The 13046-nt window shown below is 35.1% G+C and overlaps 1 protein-coding gene across 1 annotated transcript in view; it reads left to right on the top strand.

Annotated features, from left to right (window-relative positions):
* The window catches only part of UNC5C (unc-5 netrin receptor C), a 428390-nt gene extending 416043 nt beyond the window's left edge, over positions 1-12347 (top strand). The window contains exons 15-16 of the mRNA XM_051965638.1: positions 8268-8446; positions 10660-12347. Of these exons, the coding sequence (XP_051821598.1) occupies positions 8268-8446; positions 10660-10825 (345 nt within the window). The 3' untranslated portion in view covers positions 10826-12347. The remainder of the gene's footprint in view (positions 1-8267; positions 8447-10659) is intronic.
* Positions 12348-13046: the final 699 nt, after the last annotated feature.

Below are 13046 nucleotides of genomic sequence, written 5' to 3'. Positions count from 1 at the left end.
TTTTCTTTAATGAAAACTGTTCTTATTCTTTCTTTCAGAGTAAAACAGCAAAATAAAATATAAAACAGTTTCAATTTCATCATCCAAAAATTGTCTATTCATATCCTTTGACAATTGATAAATGTATCAATTGGAGAATGGCTTGATTTCTTATAAATTAGAATCAATTCTCTATATATTTTGGAAATGAGGCCTTTATCAGAACCTTTAACTGTAAAAAAATGTTTTCCCAGTTTATTGCTTCCCTTCTAATCTTGTCTGCATTAGTTTTGTTTGTACAAAAGCTTTTTAACTTGATATAATCGAAATTTTCTATTTTGTGATTAAAAATGATCTCTAGTTCTTCTTTGGTTACAAATCCCTTCCTCTTTCACAGGTCTGAGAGATAAACTATCCTATGTTCTCCTAATTTATTTATAATCTCATTCTTTATGCCTAAATCATGAACCCATTTTGATCTTATCTCAGTGTATGGTGTTAAGTGTGGGTCAATGCCTAGTTTCTGTCATACTAATTTCTAATTTTCCCAGCAGTTTTTGTCAAATAGTGAATTCTTATCCCAAAAGTTGGGGTCTTTGGGTTTGTCAAACACTAGATTACTCTAGTTATTGACTATTTTGTCCTGTGAACCTAACCTATTTCATTGATTGACTAGTCTATTTCTTAGCCAATACCAAATGGTTTTGGTGACCGCTGCTTTATAATATAGTTTTATTCCTGATATAGTTAGGCCACCTTCATTTGATTTTTTTTTTCATTAATCCCCTTGAAATTCTTGACCTTTTGTTTTTCCATATGAACTTTGTTGTTATTTTTTCTAGGCTATTAAAATAGTTTTTTGGGAGTCTGATTAGTATAGTGCTAAATAAATAGATTAGTTTAGGTAGTATTGTCATCTTTATTATACTCACTCAGCATATCCAAGAGCACTTAATATTTTTCCATTTGTTTAGATATGACTTTATTGTGTGTAAAGTGTTTTGCAGTTTTGGTCATATAGTTCCTGACTTTCCTTTGGCAGATAGATTCACAGATATTTTATATTATCGAGAGTTATTTTAAATGGAATTTTTCTTTGTATCTCTTACTGTTGGATTTTGTTAGTGATGTAGAAAAATGCTGAGGATTTATGTGGCTTTATTTTGTATCCTGAAACTTTGCTAAAGTTGTGGATTATTTCTTTTTTTTAAATAACTTTTTATTGATAGAACCCATGCCAGGGTGATTTTTTACATTATCCCTTGCACTTACTTCTGTTCCAATTTTTCCCCTCCCTCCCTCCATTCCCTCCCCCAGATGGCAAGCAGTCCTATACATGTTAAATAGGTTACAGTATATCCTAGATACAATATATGTGTGCAGAACCAAACAGTTCTCTTGTTGCACAGTGAGAATTGGATTCAGAAGGTATAAATAAGCTGGGAAGAAAAACAAAAATGCAAGCAGTTTATATTCATTTCCCAGTGTTCTTTCTTTGGGTGTAATTGCTTCTGTCCATCCTTGATCAGTTGAAACTGAATTAGATCTCTTTATTGAAGAGATCTACTTCCATCAGAATACATCCTCAAACAGTATCGTTGTTGAGGTATATAATGATCTCCTGGTTCTGCTCATTTCACTTAGCATCAGTTCATGTAAGTTTCCCCAGTCCTCTCTGTATTCATCCTGCTCGTCATTTCTTACAGAACAATAATATTCCATAATGTTCATATATCACAATTTTCTCAACCATTCTCCAACTGATGGGCATTCATTCATTTTCCATCTTCTAGCCACTACAAACAGGGCTGTGGATTATTTCTAATAGCTCTTTAGTGACTCTCTGGGGTTCTTTAAGTATATCATCATATCATCTGCAAAGTGATAATTTGGTTTCCTCTTTACCTACTCTAATTCCTTTAATCTCTTTTTCACCTCTTATTGTTGAAGCAAGCATTTCTAATACATTATTGAATAATAATGGTGATAGTGGGCAACCTTATTTCACTCCTGATTTTATTGGGAATGGTTCCAGTTTATCACCATTACATATGATGGTTAGTATTGGTTTTAAATAGATGCTGCTGACTATTTTAAGGAAAAGTCTATTCATTCCTATACTCTCTAGTCTTTTTAATAGGAATGGGTGTTGGATTTTATCAAATGCTTTTTCTGCATCTATTGAGATCATCATATGGTTTTTGTTAATTTAGTTATTGATATAGTCAATTATCCTAATAGTTTTCCTAATATTAAACCAGACCTGAATTCCTTGTATAAATTCTACTTGGTTATGGTGTATTATCCTGGGGATGGTTTTCTTTAATCTTTTTGTTAATATTTTATTTAAGATTTTTGCATCAATGTTCATTAGGGAGATTGAGCTATAATTTTCTTTCTGTTTTCAACCTACTTAGTTTAGATATCAGTACCATGTCTGTGTAATAAAAGGAATTTGGTAGGACTCCTTCAATGCCTATTTTTTCAAATAGTTTATAAAGCTTTGGAGTTAATTATTCTTTAAATGTTGGGTAGAATTCATATGTAAATCCATCTGGTCCCTAAGAAAAAATCTTAGGGAGTTAATTAATAGATTGTTCTATTTCTTTTTTGAAGATAGGACTGTTTAACCAATTTACTTCTTCCTCTGTTAATCTTTGACAAGCTATATTTTTGAAGGTATTCTTCCATTTCATCTAAGTTATCAAATTTATTGCCATAAAGTTGGGCAAAGTAACTCCTAATTATTGCTCTAATTTCCTCTTCATTAGTGGCAAATTCTAAATTTTCATTTTTAAGACTGATTTTCCTCTTTCCTTTTTCTAATAAAATTTACTAAGGGTTTATCTATTTTGTTGGTTACCCATTGCCTTTTGAGTCCCCTTTTTAATTTTAATTCTTTATATGATTCATTGAGATGATGTTCCATTATTCATAGTTATATAATAAAACTGTGTAAGAATACTAGTGTTAAAAAGATTGGCTTTTATCTCACAGAAAAGCTAGGGAAGAGTGGTAACTGAAAACTATACAATTTTTCAAATACCATCTCCCATATCTGAAGCATTGTGGTCAATTATGGGCAATGTTTCCCATGTTTTGGGAAGCTTATCAATATATGCTACCAAGAATCCAAAGGAGGACAACCAGAGTGAGGGAAGATCTAAATTTATTATTATACAAAAATCAGATGAATAAATTGAGAATCTTGAACCTGGAAAAGAAAAAAAAACTGAGTGCAGAAGAATAGGGAAGAATCTTCTATTTATCTTGGTGTATTTAAAATGATGTCATTTGGAAGAGGGATCAGATTTGTTCTCTTTGACACCAGGAATACTTTAGGACCTTCAGATTCTGCAATGAAACAAATGGAATTATCTGATCCATATTCCTTGGCTGCTCCTTTTTGTTATTTTTTCCAGTCTCAAATTGATTTTGACCTTTGTTCTAACAAGTCAAAGATTTGAAATGACAACAACTTATTGAGAAACAACTTCTACATTGGAAATCAATCATTTTGTTTTCATAAAAATATATTCAGTCCCATACAAATACTCTTAACTAACTTGGGCAAAAGAGTAGCATATAAATATAAGTTGGTGGTTCTAAATATCCTATAAATAAAGTAGCTTAGAGAGTCAAGAAAGTGCTTAAGTAAATTTGAGTTCAATCAATAGTCAGATTCATGGTCTTAGATAAAAAATATTTCCATATACTGATGTCCTTTTCACTTCAGCTTTTGTTGTTTGTTTGATCTACCTATCCAATTAGGATGTTTAGAGGAAAATTAGAAGACATAAAATGATATTTATCTTCTGTGCTACCTCCACTTCAACCTTTGTTCTGTCTGGTTTTCATCATTCTCATAAGGCCTGAAGAGCAAATGTTCCTATGCAGGACTATGAATTCTTCTGGATGACTTTAGGGCAAGTACAGAGATGGTCATGGAAATTTACTGATTATTCAGAGTCTTGAGAATAAAAGCTATTGCCCATAACATCTGGCTAGTTATTTATTGGGTATAAAATTATATATTCATCTAGGGAAAGCATAATATCAAAGACAGATGGTACAACCACAATCATAACAATTATTTAATATGTGCTGGATTTAAATAGTCTCTAATTTTACTTACCAAATAAAAGGAAGAAATAATAGCCATCTTTAATAAAATTCAAGTACATTGTTTTATTAATATCTACTGCTGTATCAGTTTTGAGACCAGGAAGGATGCCCTGCTTTGCTACTAATATTATTAGAACTAAATAGCATAAGAATTAAATACTTATACTTACACATATTTATGATCTTCCCCTCCCCCACTTTTACTCAAGAACTCATAAACTCATCAATTAAGTCCTTGCAGGAGCAGCTAGATAGTGCAGTAGATAGACTACTGGCTCAGTAGTCAGGAGGACATGAGTTCAAATTGGCCTCAGATACTTAATACTTCTTAGCCTAAACAAGTCACAACCTCTCTCAGACTCAGTTTACTCACATGTAAAATGAGGATAATAGGGAATGTGGTGAGAAGAAATCTCAGAGTGCTATTTAAGTGCTAATGAATTAATGAACTTATTCATTCATCCTTTATGGTATGATGGTGATCTTGAATTTTCAAAGGCTACTAATAGGTCAAACTTTAACAAATCCTACAGGGTGAAAAGGTTTTGAGTATGACTTCAGTATAAATCCTATATTTGCTCTCTAAAACCTAGATTAGTTGAATTTAGAGAAATCCAACATCACATTGGCCATTGGATGATGACTTTTCACTAAAATGTAAAGGAGGTGTGATCTGCTATCATTATCAATGGAATGATAGTGAAATGAAGAACCTTTCAGGAATGAAGCATTGATACATATCAAAATCAATATTATCTTCCTAATCTCTTATGTAAGGATTCTGATACATGTCAAAATCTTAAAATTCCAGTTATGTTGGAACTTAAAAGAACCTCCTCCCCCCCCCAAAAAAAAAAAAAAAAAAAACCAACCACGGAATGATTCTTTGACATAGGATGACATAGCACCAGATTTTGGATCAAGAATCTGGATACTATGACTAGGGCCAATAGTGCACTGAATATTATTACAAAAATTAGTTTTGCTCTAAATTTCCCTCTATGCAGCAAAATGGGTACTACACAGCATGACTCTATAATCAGGAAAACAGAGTGTTGTCTAATGCTTACAAATGAAGTTAAATTTTGCAAAGTCAACACTAGAACCACTGGCTCCTTCAATTCCCGCCAAAGGGAATAACTCAGAATGTCCTTATTAGCCACTTTTGCTGGTCTAGGCCTGCTCTGAAGGTGCTGGCAGGAAGAGTTTCACAGAATAGCTTTAGCAGCACACCATTCACTCCGCCCTAGGTTTCTCTGCTGCTAGACATGAATCTCTTTTTTTTTCCCTCCAGCAATTGTTGAACACCCAGGCGTCACCCACTTTAAAATCAATTCAATTGATTTTCTTATATTGCTTTAATAGTTCCTAGGCTACATTTGCTTTTACCTTCTTGATCCATAGATGTAATGACTAGAGTGGCTCCTATTTTCTCCTGAAAAAGAGTCAGAATTCTCATTGATGCTCTTTTGGGGGATGAATCTACTTAAAGGATCGATGTATGGTTTAACTGGTAGAAACTAGATTTGCAGGTGGAGGATACGTTTTATCAATTCATTCGTTCTTTTCTGAAGATGATCTCTTATATTTTTTGTATCCTCAAAGGAAAAAAATCAGGCTTATTTAATATAATTTGAGTCACATAGGATTTTAGTCATCTGATATACCTTACTAATATTACAGATGAAAAATTCAGTTTGAGGAAAGGGAAATAACTTATCCCCAAGTTTCAGATGTATTAAACAACAGAATCAAAATGGACATTCAGTTCTAGCTCCAAATGCTGTTGCCTTTTTTTCCACAGTGCTGCCTCTTCAATAACAGCTTTGGTCCTGATTGTTCAATTTCATTCAGAATACACTATTAAGAGTCTCATGGCTAGCCTACTATTATAGGCAGCTAACTTTAGTTGATAGAGAGCTGAAGAGACTTGAATTCAGTTCTCACTTTTGGCATCAACAGGTTAGGGGACCCTGACCAAGTTCCTATTTTTTGGATACTGGAAAATGATTAGAGATACTAAGTTCAGAAAAGGTAGTAAGCTGAATGAATAGATGGTATTTTCTTATCAGAAAGTCTACTATACTAAAGAAACCATAAATCTATTTCCCCCTCACCCTGCCAGCTCTCCTAAGTGTAATACACGGGGCTCAGTGCTAGAGATAAAGATACAAAGACCAAAACAAAGAAGTCTATGTTTTCAAGTAACTTAAATTCTACAGGGCACCTGGGGTGATGGGAATACAACGTGTACAAAAGTAAATAAATCCAAAGTAAATTTAAGTGGAAGAAAGTAGAGGAAGGGGAGGACTTTTATGGTCCCAGGTTAAGGTAGCAATTGAAGTGAGCTTGGAGGGAAGCCAGGGATTCTAAGAGGTGGAAGTGAGAAGGGAGAACCTTCCAGACAAGGGGAAGCACCTGGGGGAAGGTGAAAAGGCAGGAAAGCAAATGTCAAGCATTTCATTCAGCAGCAGCCAAGTTGGGATACAAGGGGTGACCTATGCTGCCATTTCCCCACTAGTTTTCTCCTTTGCAGCAGACATTCTCCAACAGATCCAACTTCTAACAGTTAAAAGTCAGCACTGTTCTTTTTCAGGGTACTGCTGTGGTTCTTCCTCTTGAAATCTGACCCTTTAAAAGAGTTACTATTGCCTCTTTTCCTGCTCATTCTTGAAGGAGCACAGTGAAAAACTGTATGTGAGCTATTCCAGAGCTTTTTACCTAGAATCATTTTCTATAAGAACCAATAAATCCATAGACTATGTAGAGTTGTTGCACAAATCCAGTTATTCCCTTCCACATCACAGGAATTATGGATGCGACACTCCTGTGATCTGAAGAATTCACATAAAATTTTCTGGCTCTCCTTTATACCAGAGAAGAAATGTGAATTATTATGATATTAAAAGTTAAATTAGAAAAATTGATTTTAAAATACTATACATACATATGATGCATTTCTGAGTTTCTAAACTTTTTCTGACTTCTACTGACAAAGGTCAGCAGATGACCTTTGTATATTATCTATGGCTTCTCCAAATTCTCCCAAAATTCTCATTTAATTTGTTATAGTAATCTGTGATAAATTGAAACCATCATGGGGAGAGTCATGATGTAGAGGAGATCACTGTATTTCTGATGACTAAATATAGGAACTGGATCTATGATTTCGTTGGTATAGAGAACTCCCAAGTAAGGAAACCTCTTCTGCCTATGCAGATCAGCACTTTCTCTGTGAAATTACAATTTTAGAAATTAGACTGAAGCACACACTTGCCCACAGTAAAATGGTGTGTCATTAGTAAGATTTGAACCCGAGACTTAAACCAATTCCTGACTAAAGAGAATATATAGTGCTTAACCTTGAGTCTGCAATATAGTAACCACTTACTAAATGGCAGGTAACTATCATTCATTACTTGTTTTCTTCAGGGAAATACATTATCATAAAGAAACAGTATTAGAGGTCAAGATTATCTCATCTAAATCAGAAGTGACTTCATACAAAATCTTTCACAAATAGTCAGTCATTCACCTTCATTTGAAGCTCTCCAGTGATTCCAGGCCTATGTTGATTTTAATTGTTCAAAATAGTTTTCTTACATTAAACTTAAATTTGCCTTTCTACAATTTCCACTAATTGATTCTTAAAGCCTGTTTCTAAGAACAGCAGGTCTAACGCTACCATCACATGACAAATTGCCCTTTAGTTATGACTCTCGCTATCATGTCCCCAGTTCACACCTTCTATTCTTCCCACCAAACTTCCTACTTCCTTCATCTGATTTTCAGTTGGCCTGATTTTTAGTCTCTTCTCCATCATCATTCATCTTCTAGATACTTTCCAGTTTGTCAGTTATTATTTCTAAAATATGTTGCCTGAAAACATTCCAGAACAAATACATGAAGATATTCCTTCCCTCTATGGACATTATATTTCTAAACATATATATTATATGCAGACTAAAACTAATTAATTTAACCTTCCCTACTATTCCCCACAAACCAACCATATTCTCATATCCTGTTCTTCTGTTATTTATTTTTTGAATGTAAGTACAGAATTTTGTATTTATACCTATGTAATGCATTGATTAAATGTTTATTATCTTTTATTCTCTCAATAACAATGCCATGTTGTTTTCTTCTCTACTGAAATACAGGAACCGACTGGCATTGATTTTCCCCTCCTGGACCCAGCAAGTACCATCACCACCATCACAGGACCCAATGCTTTCAGTATCCCTCTTCCTATTAGACAGAAGCTCTGCAGCAGCCTTGATGCCCCACAGACCAGAGGTCATGATTGGAGGATGCTAGCCCACAAACTGAAACTGGATAGGTAGGTACAACCATTCATTCATGCTCAGCAACTACTAGAGAGGAGACAGCTTTTCAGTGAGATAACTAAAAGTATGTTTTGTTTTACACCATTCTTTTTCTCCAAAAAACTCCTCCTCCCTTTTGATCGTTTAATCACTACTCATTCTTCAAAGCCTTCCTTTAAAAGTTGCCTCTGCAAGAAATGTCATTGTGTGTATGTGTATATTTACTCTCTCTCTCATTTCCCATTACCTATTCCTCCAATCTATTTAAGCCACAAAGAGGGCCATACCTTTCATTTAACTTCTTATCACTCAGAGATTTAACACCTCCAAATTAAAAAATTCCAAAATCCCCTTTTCTAATATTATTTGTTGACTTTTTATCTGTCCTATTCCTTCCCTTTATTAAATTCTGCCCTTCACTGACATCATGACCTTTAATCCCTGAATGCCTCAGGCTTCATTCTCTCCCAGGGCATCATTCCTAAACTAAATCCTTTCTTCTTTCTATTTTGATCCATTGGTGAACCAGTTTCACCAGAACCCCCTTATCATAACTAGTTTTGTGTCTTTTTTACTCTTTGTGGCAGAACTCCTTGAAATGACTTTCTTCAAACTTCCCGCTTCTCTTCTCTCTCAAAGGCAGGAATTATTGGTTCAGGTTCTATCTCTGGCACACTCTGACTTTTGTGACCATGGACAAGTCCCTTAGCTCCTCAGCACTCTGGACAACTCTCTGATTTTCAGAAAAGTTGCTCTTCTATGGGAGATCCCTTCAATTGAAATCCTAGTTTTATTCTAGCCCTGTGAGGTCAGAAGTACCAGTACAGCATGCTCATTTTTCATATGAGAAGACTGAGGTGCAGAGAAATAGCAAATGGCAATAATCCTATAGCTGGGCACAGGCTTCTGATACAAACTCCAGTTTTCTTTTTCCTGCACCAAGACAGGCCATCAAAGGGCTTTCCTAGTTGCCAGTATGACAAAACATTTAGATTTTTTGTGAGTATATGTGTGTTTTTTTGGGTATTTTTAATTTTTAATAATAGCTTTTTATTTTCAAAATGCATGCAAAGAGTTTTCATCATTCATCTTTGGAAAACCTTGTGTTCCAAATTTTTCTCCCTCTCTTCCCACCACTTCCTCCCCTAGACAGTAAGTAATCCAATAGATGTTAAACATATACAATTCTTCTAAACATATTTCCACATTTATCATTCTGCACAAAAAAATCAGATCCAAAAGGGGGGAAAATGAGAAAAAAAAAGGCAAGCAAGCAATGAAAAGTGAAAATACCATGTTGTGATCCATATTCAGTCCCCATAGTCCCCTTTCCTCATGTCTTTTGGAATTGGCTTGAATCACCTCATTGTTGAAAAGAGCCAATTTCATCATAGTTGATCATCACAAAATTTTGTTATCACTGTGTATAATGTTCTTTGAATTCTCCTCATTCATTTAGCATCAGTTTCCAGGCCTCTCTGAAATCATACTGCCAATCCTTTCTTATAGAACAATAATATTCCATAACATTCATATACCATAACTTATTTAATTATTCTCCAACTGGTGGGCATCCATTCAATTTCAAGGTTTTTTTGCCATTACAAAAAATTCTGCTACAAACATTTTTTGCATATATAGGTCCTTTTCCCTTTTTTATGATCTCTTTAGAATACAGACTCAGTAAAGACACTGCTGGATCAAAAGGCATGCACATTTTGATATACCCTTTGGGCATAGTTCCAAATTGCTCTCCAGAGTGATTGGATCAGATCACAACTCTACCAACAATGTATTAGTATCCCAGCTTTCCCACATCCATTCCAATATTTAGCATTATCTTTTCCTGTGACAAATCATTTTATAATTGAATAAAATGAAGCAGGGAAAATCTAAACATTGTCAAAGGACTTCCCCTTCCCAATTCTCCAGTATAAACCCAAGATAACACTAGGAAGAAAACATAAAAACTTCTATCTAAGGTATTGACCATAGCCATTCTTGCCTCCTAAAGGCTTGGGGCTGGGATGAAACCTGTTTATAAATCGAAACTTCTGGCAGGTGCTCATCCCATAAAGTTTCATCTACAGAGAGAGCAGGCACAGCTGAAAGAATGTGCTTTCTTAAACAGAACTCAGATACAAAGAAGGCCAGTGAGGGAACATATGTGAATCAGAATACGATCAGACAGCTGATCTGCACATTGTTTTACTGTTCTCCCTTACAGATACTTGAATTATTTTGCAACAAAATCAAGTCCCACTGGAGTAATCCTGGATCTCTGGGAAGCTCAGAATTTCCCAGATGGGAACCTAAGCATGCTGGCAGCGGTCTTGGAAGAAATGGGAAGACATGAAACAGTGGTGTCTTTGGCAGCAGAAGGGCAATATTAAACCAGTCTGGAACTGAAAAGGAAGAAGGAAAATGCACAGGGAGTCTGATGGCTGGCCTGCAGGCCATGATTTAGAAAGAAAATACAAGCCAGATCAGACTAAGGAACTTCACAGAGAGATTTCATTGAGAAAAACAACAACAACAACCACAAACAGCCAATTTTCATCCCCACTGTACTTGTACAATTATCACAGGAGTTAAGAGAAAAATGTGTAAAGTTGTACCTTGAATATAGAAATCAACCTAACTTTCCTCTTAATTGGGTTGTGCACTGCATGGTACAGGATTTTACAGTTTCCTAGGAAACGCTTTTTATTGCTATCCAGATATATTGGATAAACTTTCTTAACAGATCCAGTTTCTATGAACATTGTTTACACCAGATTTGGACAGGGATAAGGGCACTGTTCATGGCTTTTCCTATTTTTGTTTAGACCATTTGAAGTGAAGCTGTGGACGTTTTGTTGTGTCTATTTAAGTATAGCAATTTACAGAGAAACCACAGACTTTTGTTACAAATCTTGTGCATCAATCAGGTGTCTAGGATAATCCTCCCATTGTTGTTCTGTTTCCAAGGCTTTGTTGTAGAACCCAAGCCTAACCATTTGTATCTGGAAAGTGGATAATCTGAGTGGAAAGCAAGTATGGTTAAGACTCCTTGTTCCTTGTGGGCTCTATCAAATCCCTTTTTGGAATAAGGTGTAGACTCACAGGGAAGATAGTGACTTCTTTCAAATGACAAAAAAAGCCCCTCCTCACCATGTATGTGTTTTGTGATATGCAATTTGGAGTGGTTTTAAAGTATCATTATTATAATCATTATTATTAATTATTATTATTATTCTCTATTAGCATTTACCTTAGTACAAGGATTTACGTTTAATTATTTCTGTTTTTGTCTACAGTGGCAATAGGCATTTGAGTGTTGATTAGATCTACCTGAACTTTCTCAAGCCTTCTCAGTCACTATTAAGCCTTTTACCTCTCCCAATCTCTCAATCCCTGGAGCATAGTAATTAATGTTTGCTTCTGGTTATGTCTGATCCTTTAGTCTGGTTAGAGACTGCTACCCACCATGGTTGCTTAGCCCCTTAAGCATTCTGGTTGGAGGCCATTCCCAGCCTCTGGAAGATGTTAGAAGGTATTGTGCTGTGCTGTCTCCCCAAAGGTGGCTGAAAAGTTTGGTGGTTGTGCAGGTGAGAGGTGAGTTTTTTGTTCATACTCTAATGCTGATGAGTTATATGAACCTGAACAAATCACTCAACTTCCCTGAACCTCAGTTTCTGCATCTGTAGGATATGAGTGAGTGACTGAATTTGTTCCCTCAACTAATTAAATTATCATCTGTGATTCAGTCAATTAATGGGTCTCACAGTCTATCAGTCTTTTGCCTATAAATTACATTCTCACCCTACAAGCACCCCAATATAAAAAATTATTCTAGTTTAATATATTGCATTTTATTGGCTTTCCAGTCTTGATTGAGTGTTATTGGGAAACACATTTTAACTACCATAAGGAATTTGACAGTATTTGACATTGCTTTTAAGACAAATTTCAAAATTTCTGGAATAGCTACAAAACGTGTGTGTTTGTGTGTGTGTGTGTGTGTGTGTGTGTGTGTGTGTGTGTGTGTGAGAGAGAGAGAGAGAGAGAGAGAGTATATGTGGTTTTTTAACAATACTAGAACTCTTTCACTAGTTCCCTTTTCAGTGGACTTTAAACTGGATTTTTTCCCCTCTAAACCTCATGTTAATGACATTTTGATGACATTGCTATGGGATATTTTCTTTGTTTAAAACAATAATGAAGTAAATATACAATGTGTTTATCCATGGAGACCAGCAAAGAGAAGCTATTCCCTGGCACATAAAATTCTGATATTTCTTCCATTTTCTCATGACTATCAAACAGGCCTTTTGTTTTAACATAGAAACTCAATTCATTCAGCAGATGGGGAGAAATTGCTCCAATAGACTATAGTAACCAAACCAATATTTGAATGATGAGCATGTGTGTGCATGAATTACTCCTTCAAAGCATGGCTGTGGTTCAGCATTGGACAGGCATCATGGTGGCTGATCAAATTGTACTTTAGAATCTCCTACTTCCAAACCTTCCATATTTTCCTATTTGCTCTCCATGTGTGTCCTCTCCAAATTTTTGCGATTTATGAAAATTTCTATACAATTAAGAACAGATTCCAAATCCTCATTTTTC

This window comes from Antechinus flavipes, chromosome 6, assembly GCF_016432865.1.
Source record: "Antechinus flavipes isolate AdamAnt ecotype Samford, QLD, Australia chromosome 6, AdamAnt_v2, whole genome shotgun sequence".
Lineage (NCBI taxonomy): Eukaryota > Metazoa > Chordata > Mammalia > Dasyuromorphia > Dasyuridae > Antechinus > Antechinus flavipes.
This window is presented reverse-complemented; position numbering and strand designations above follow the sequence as displayed.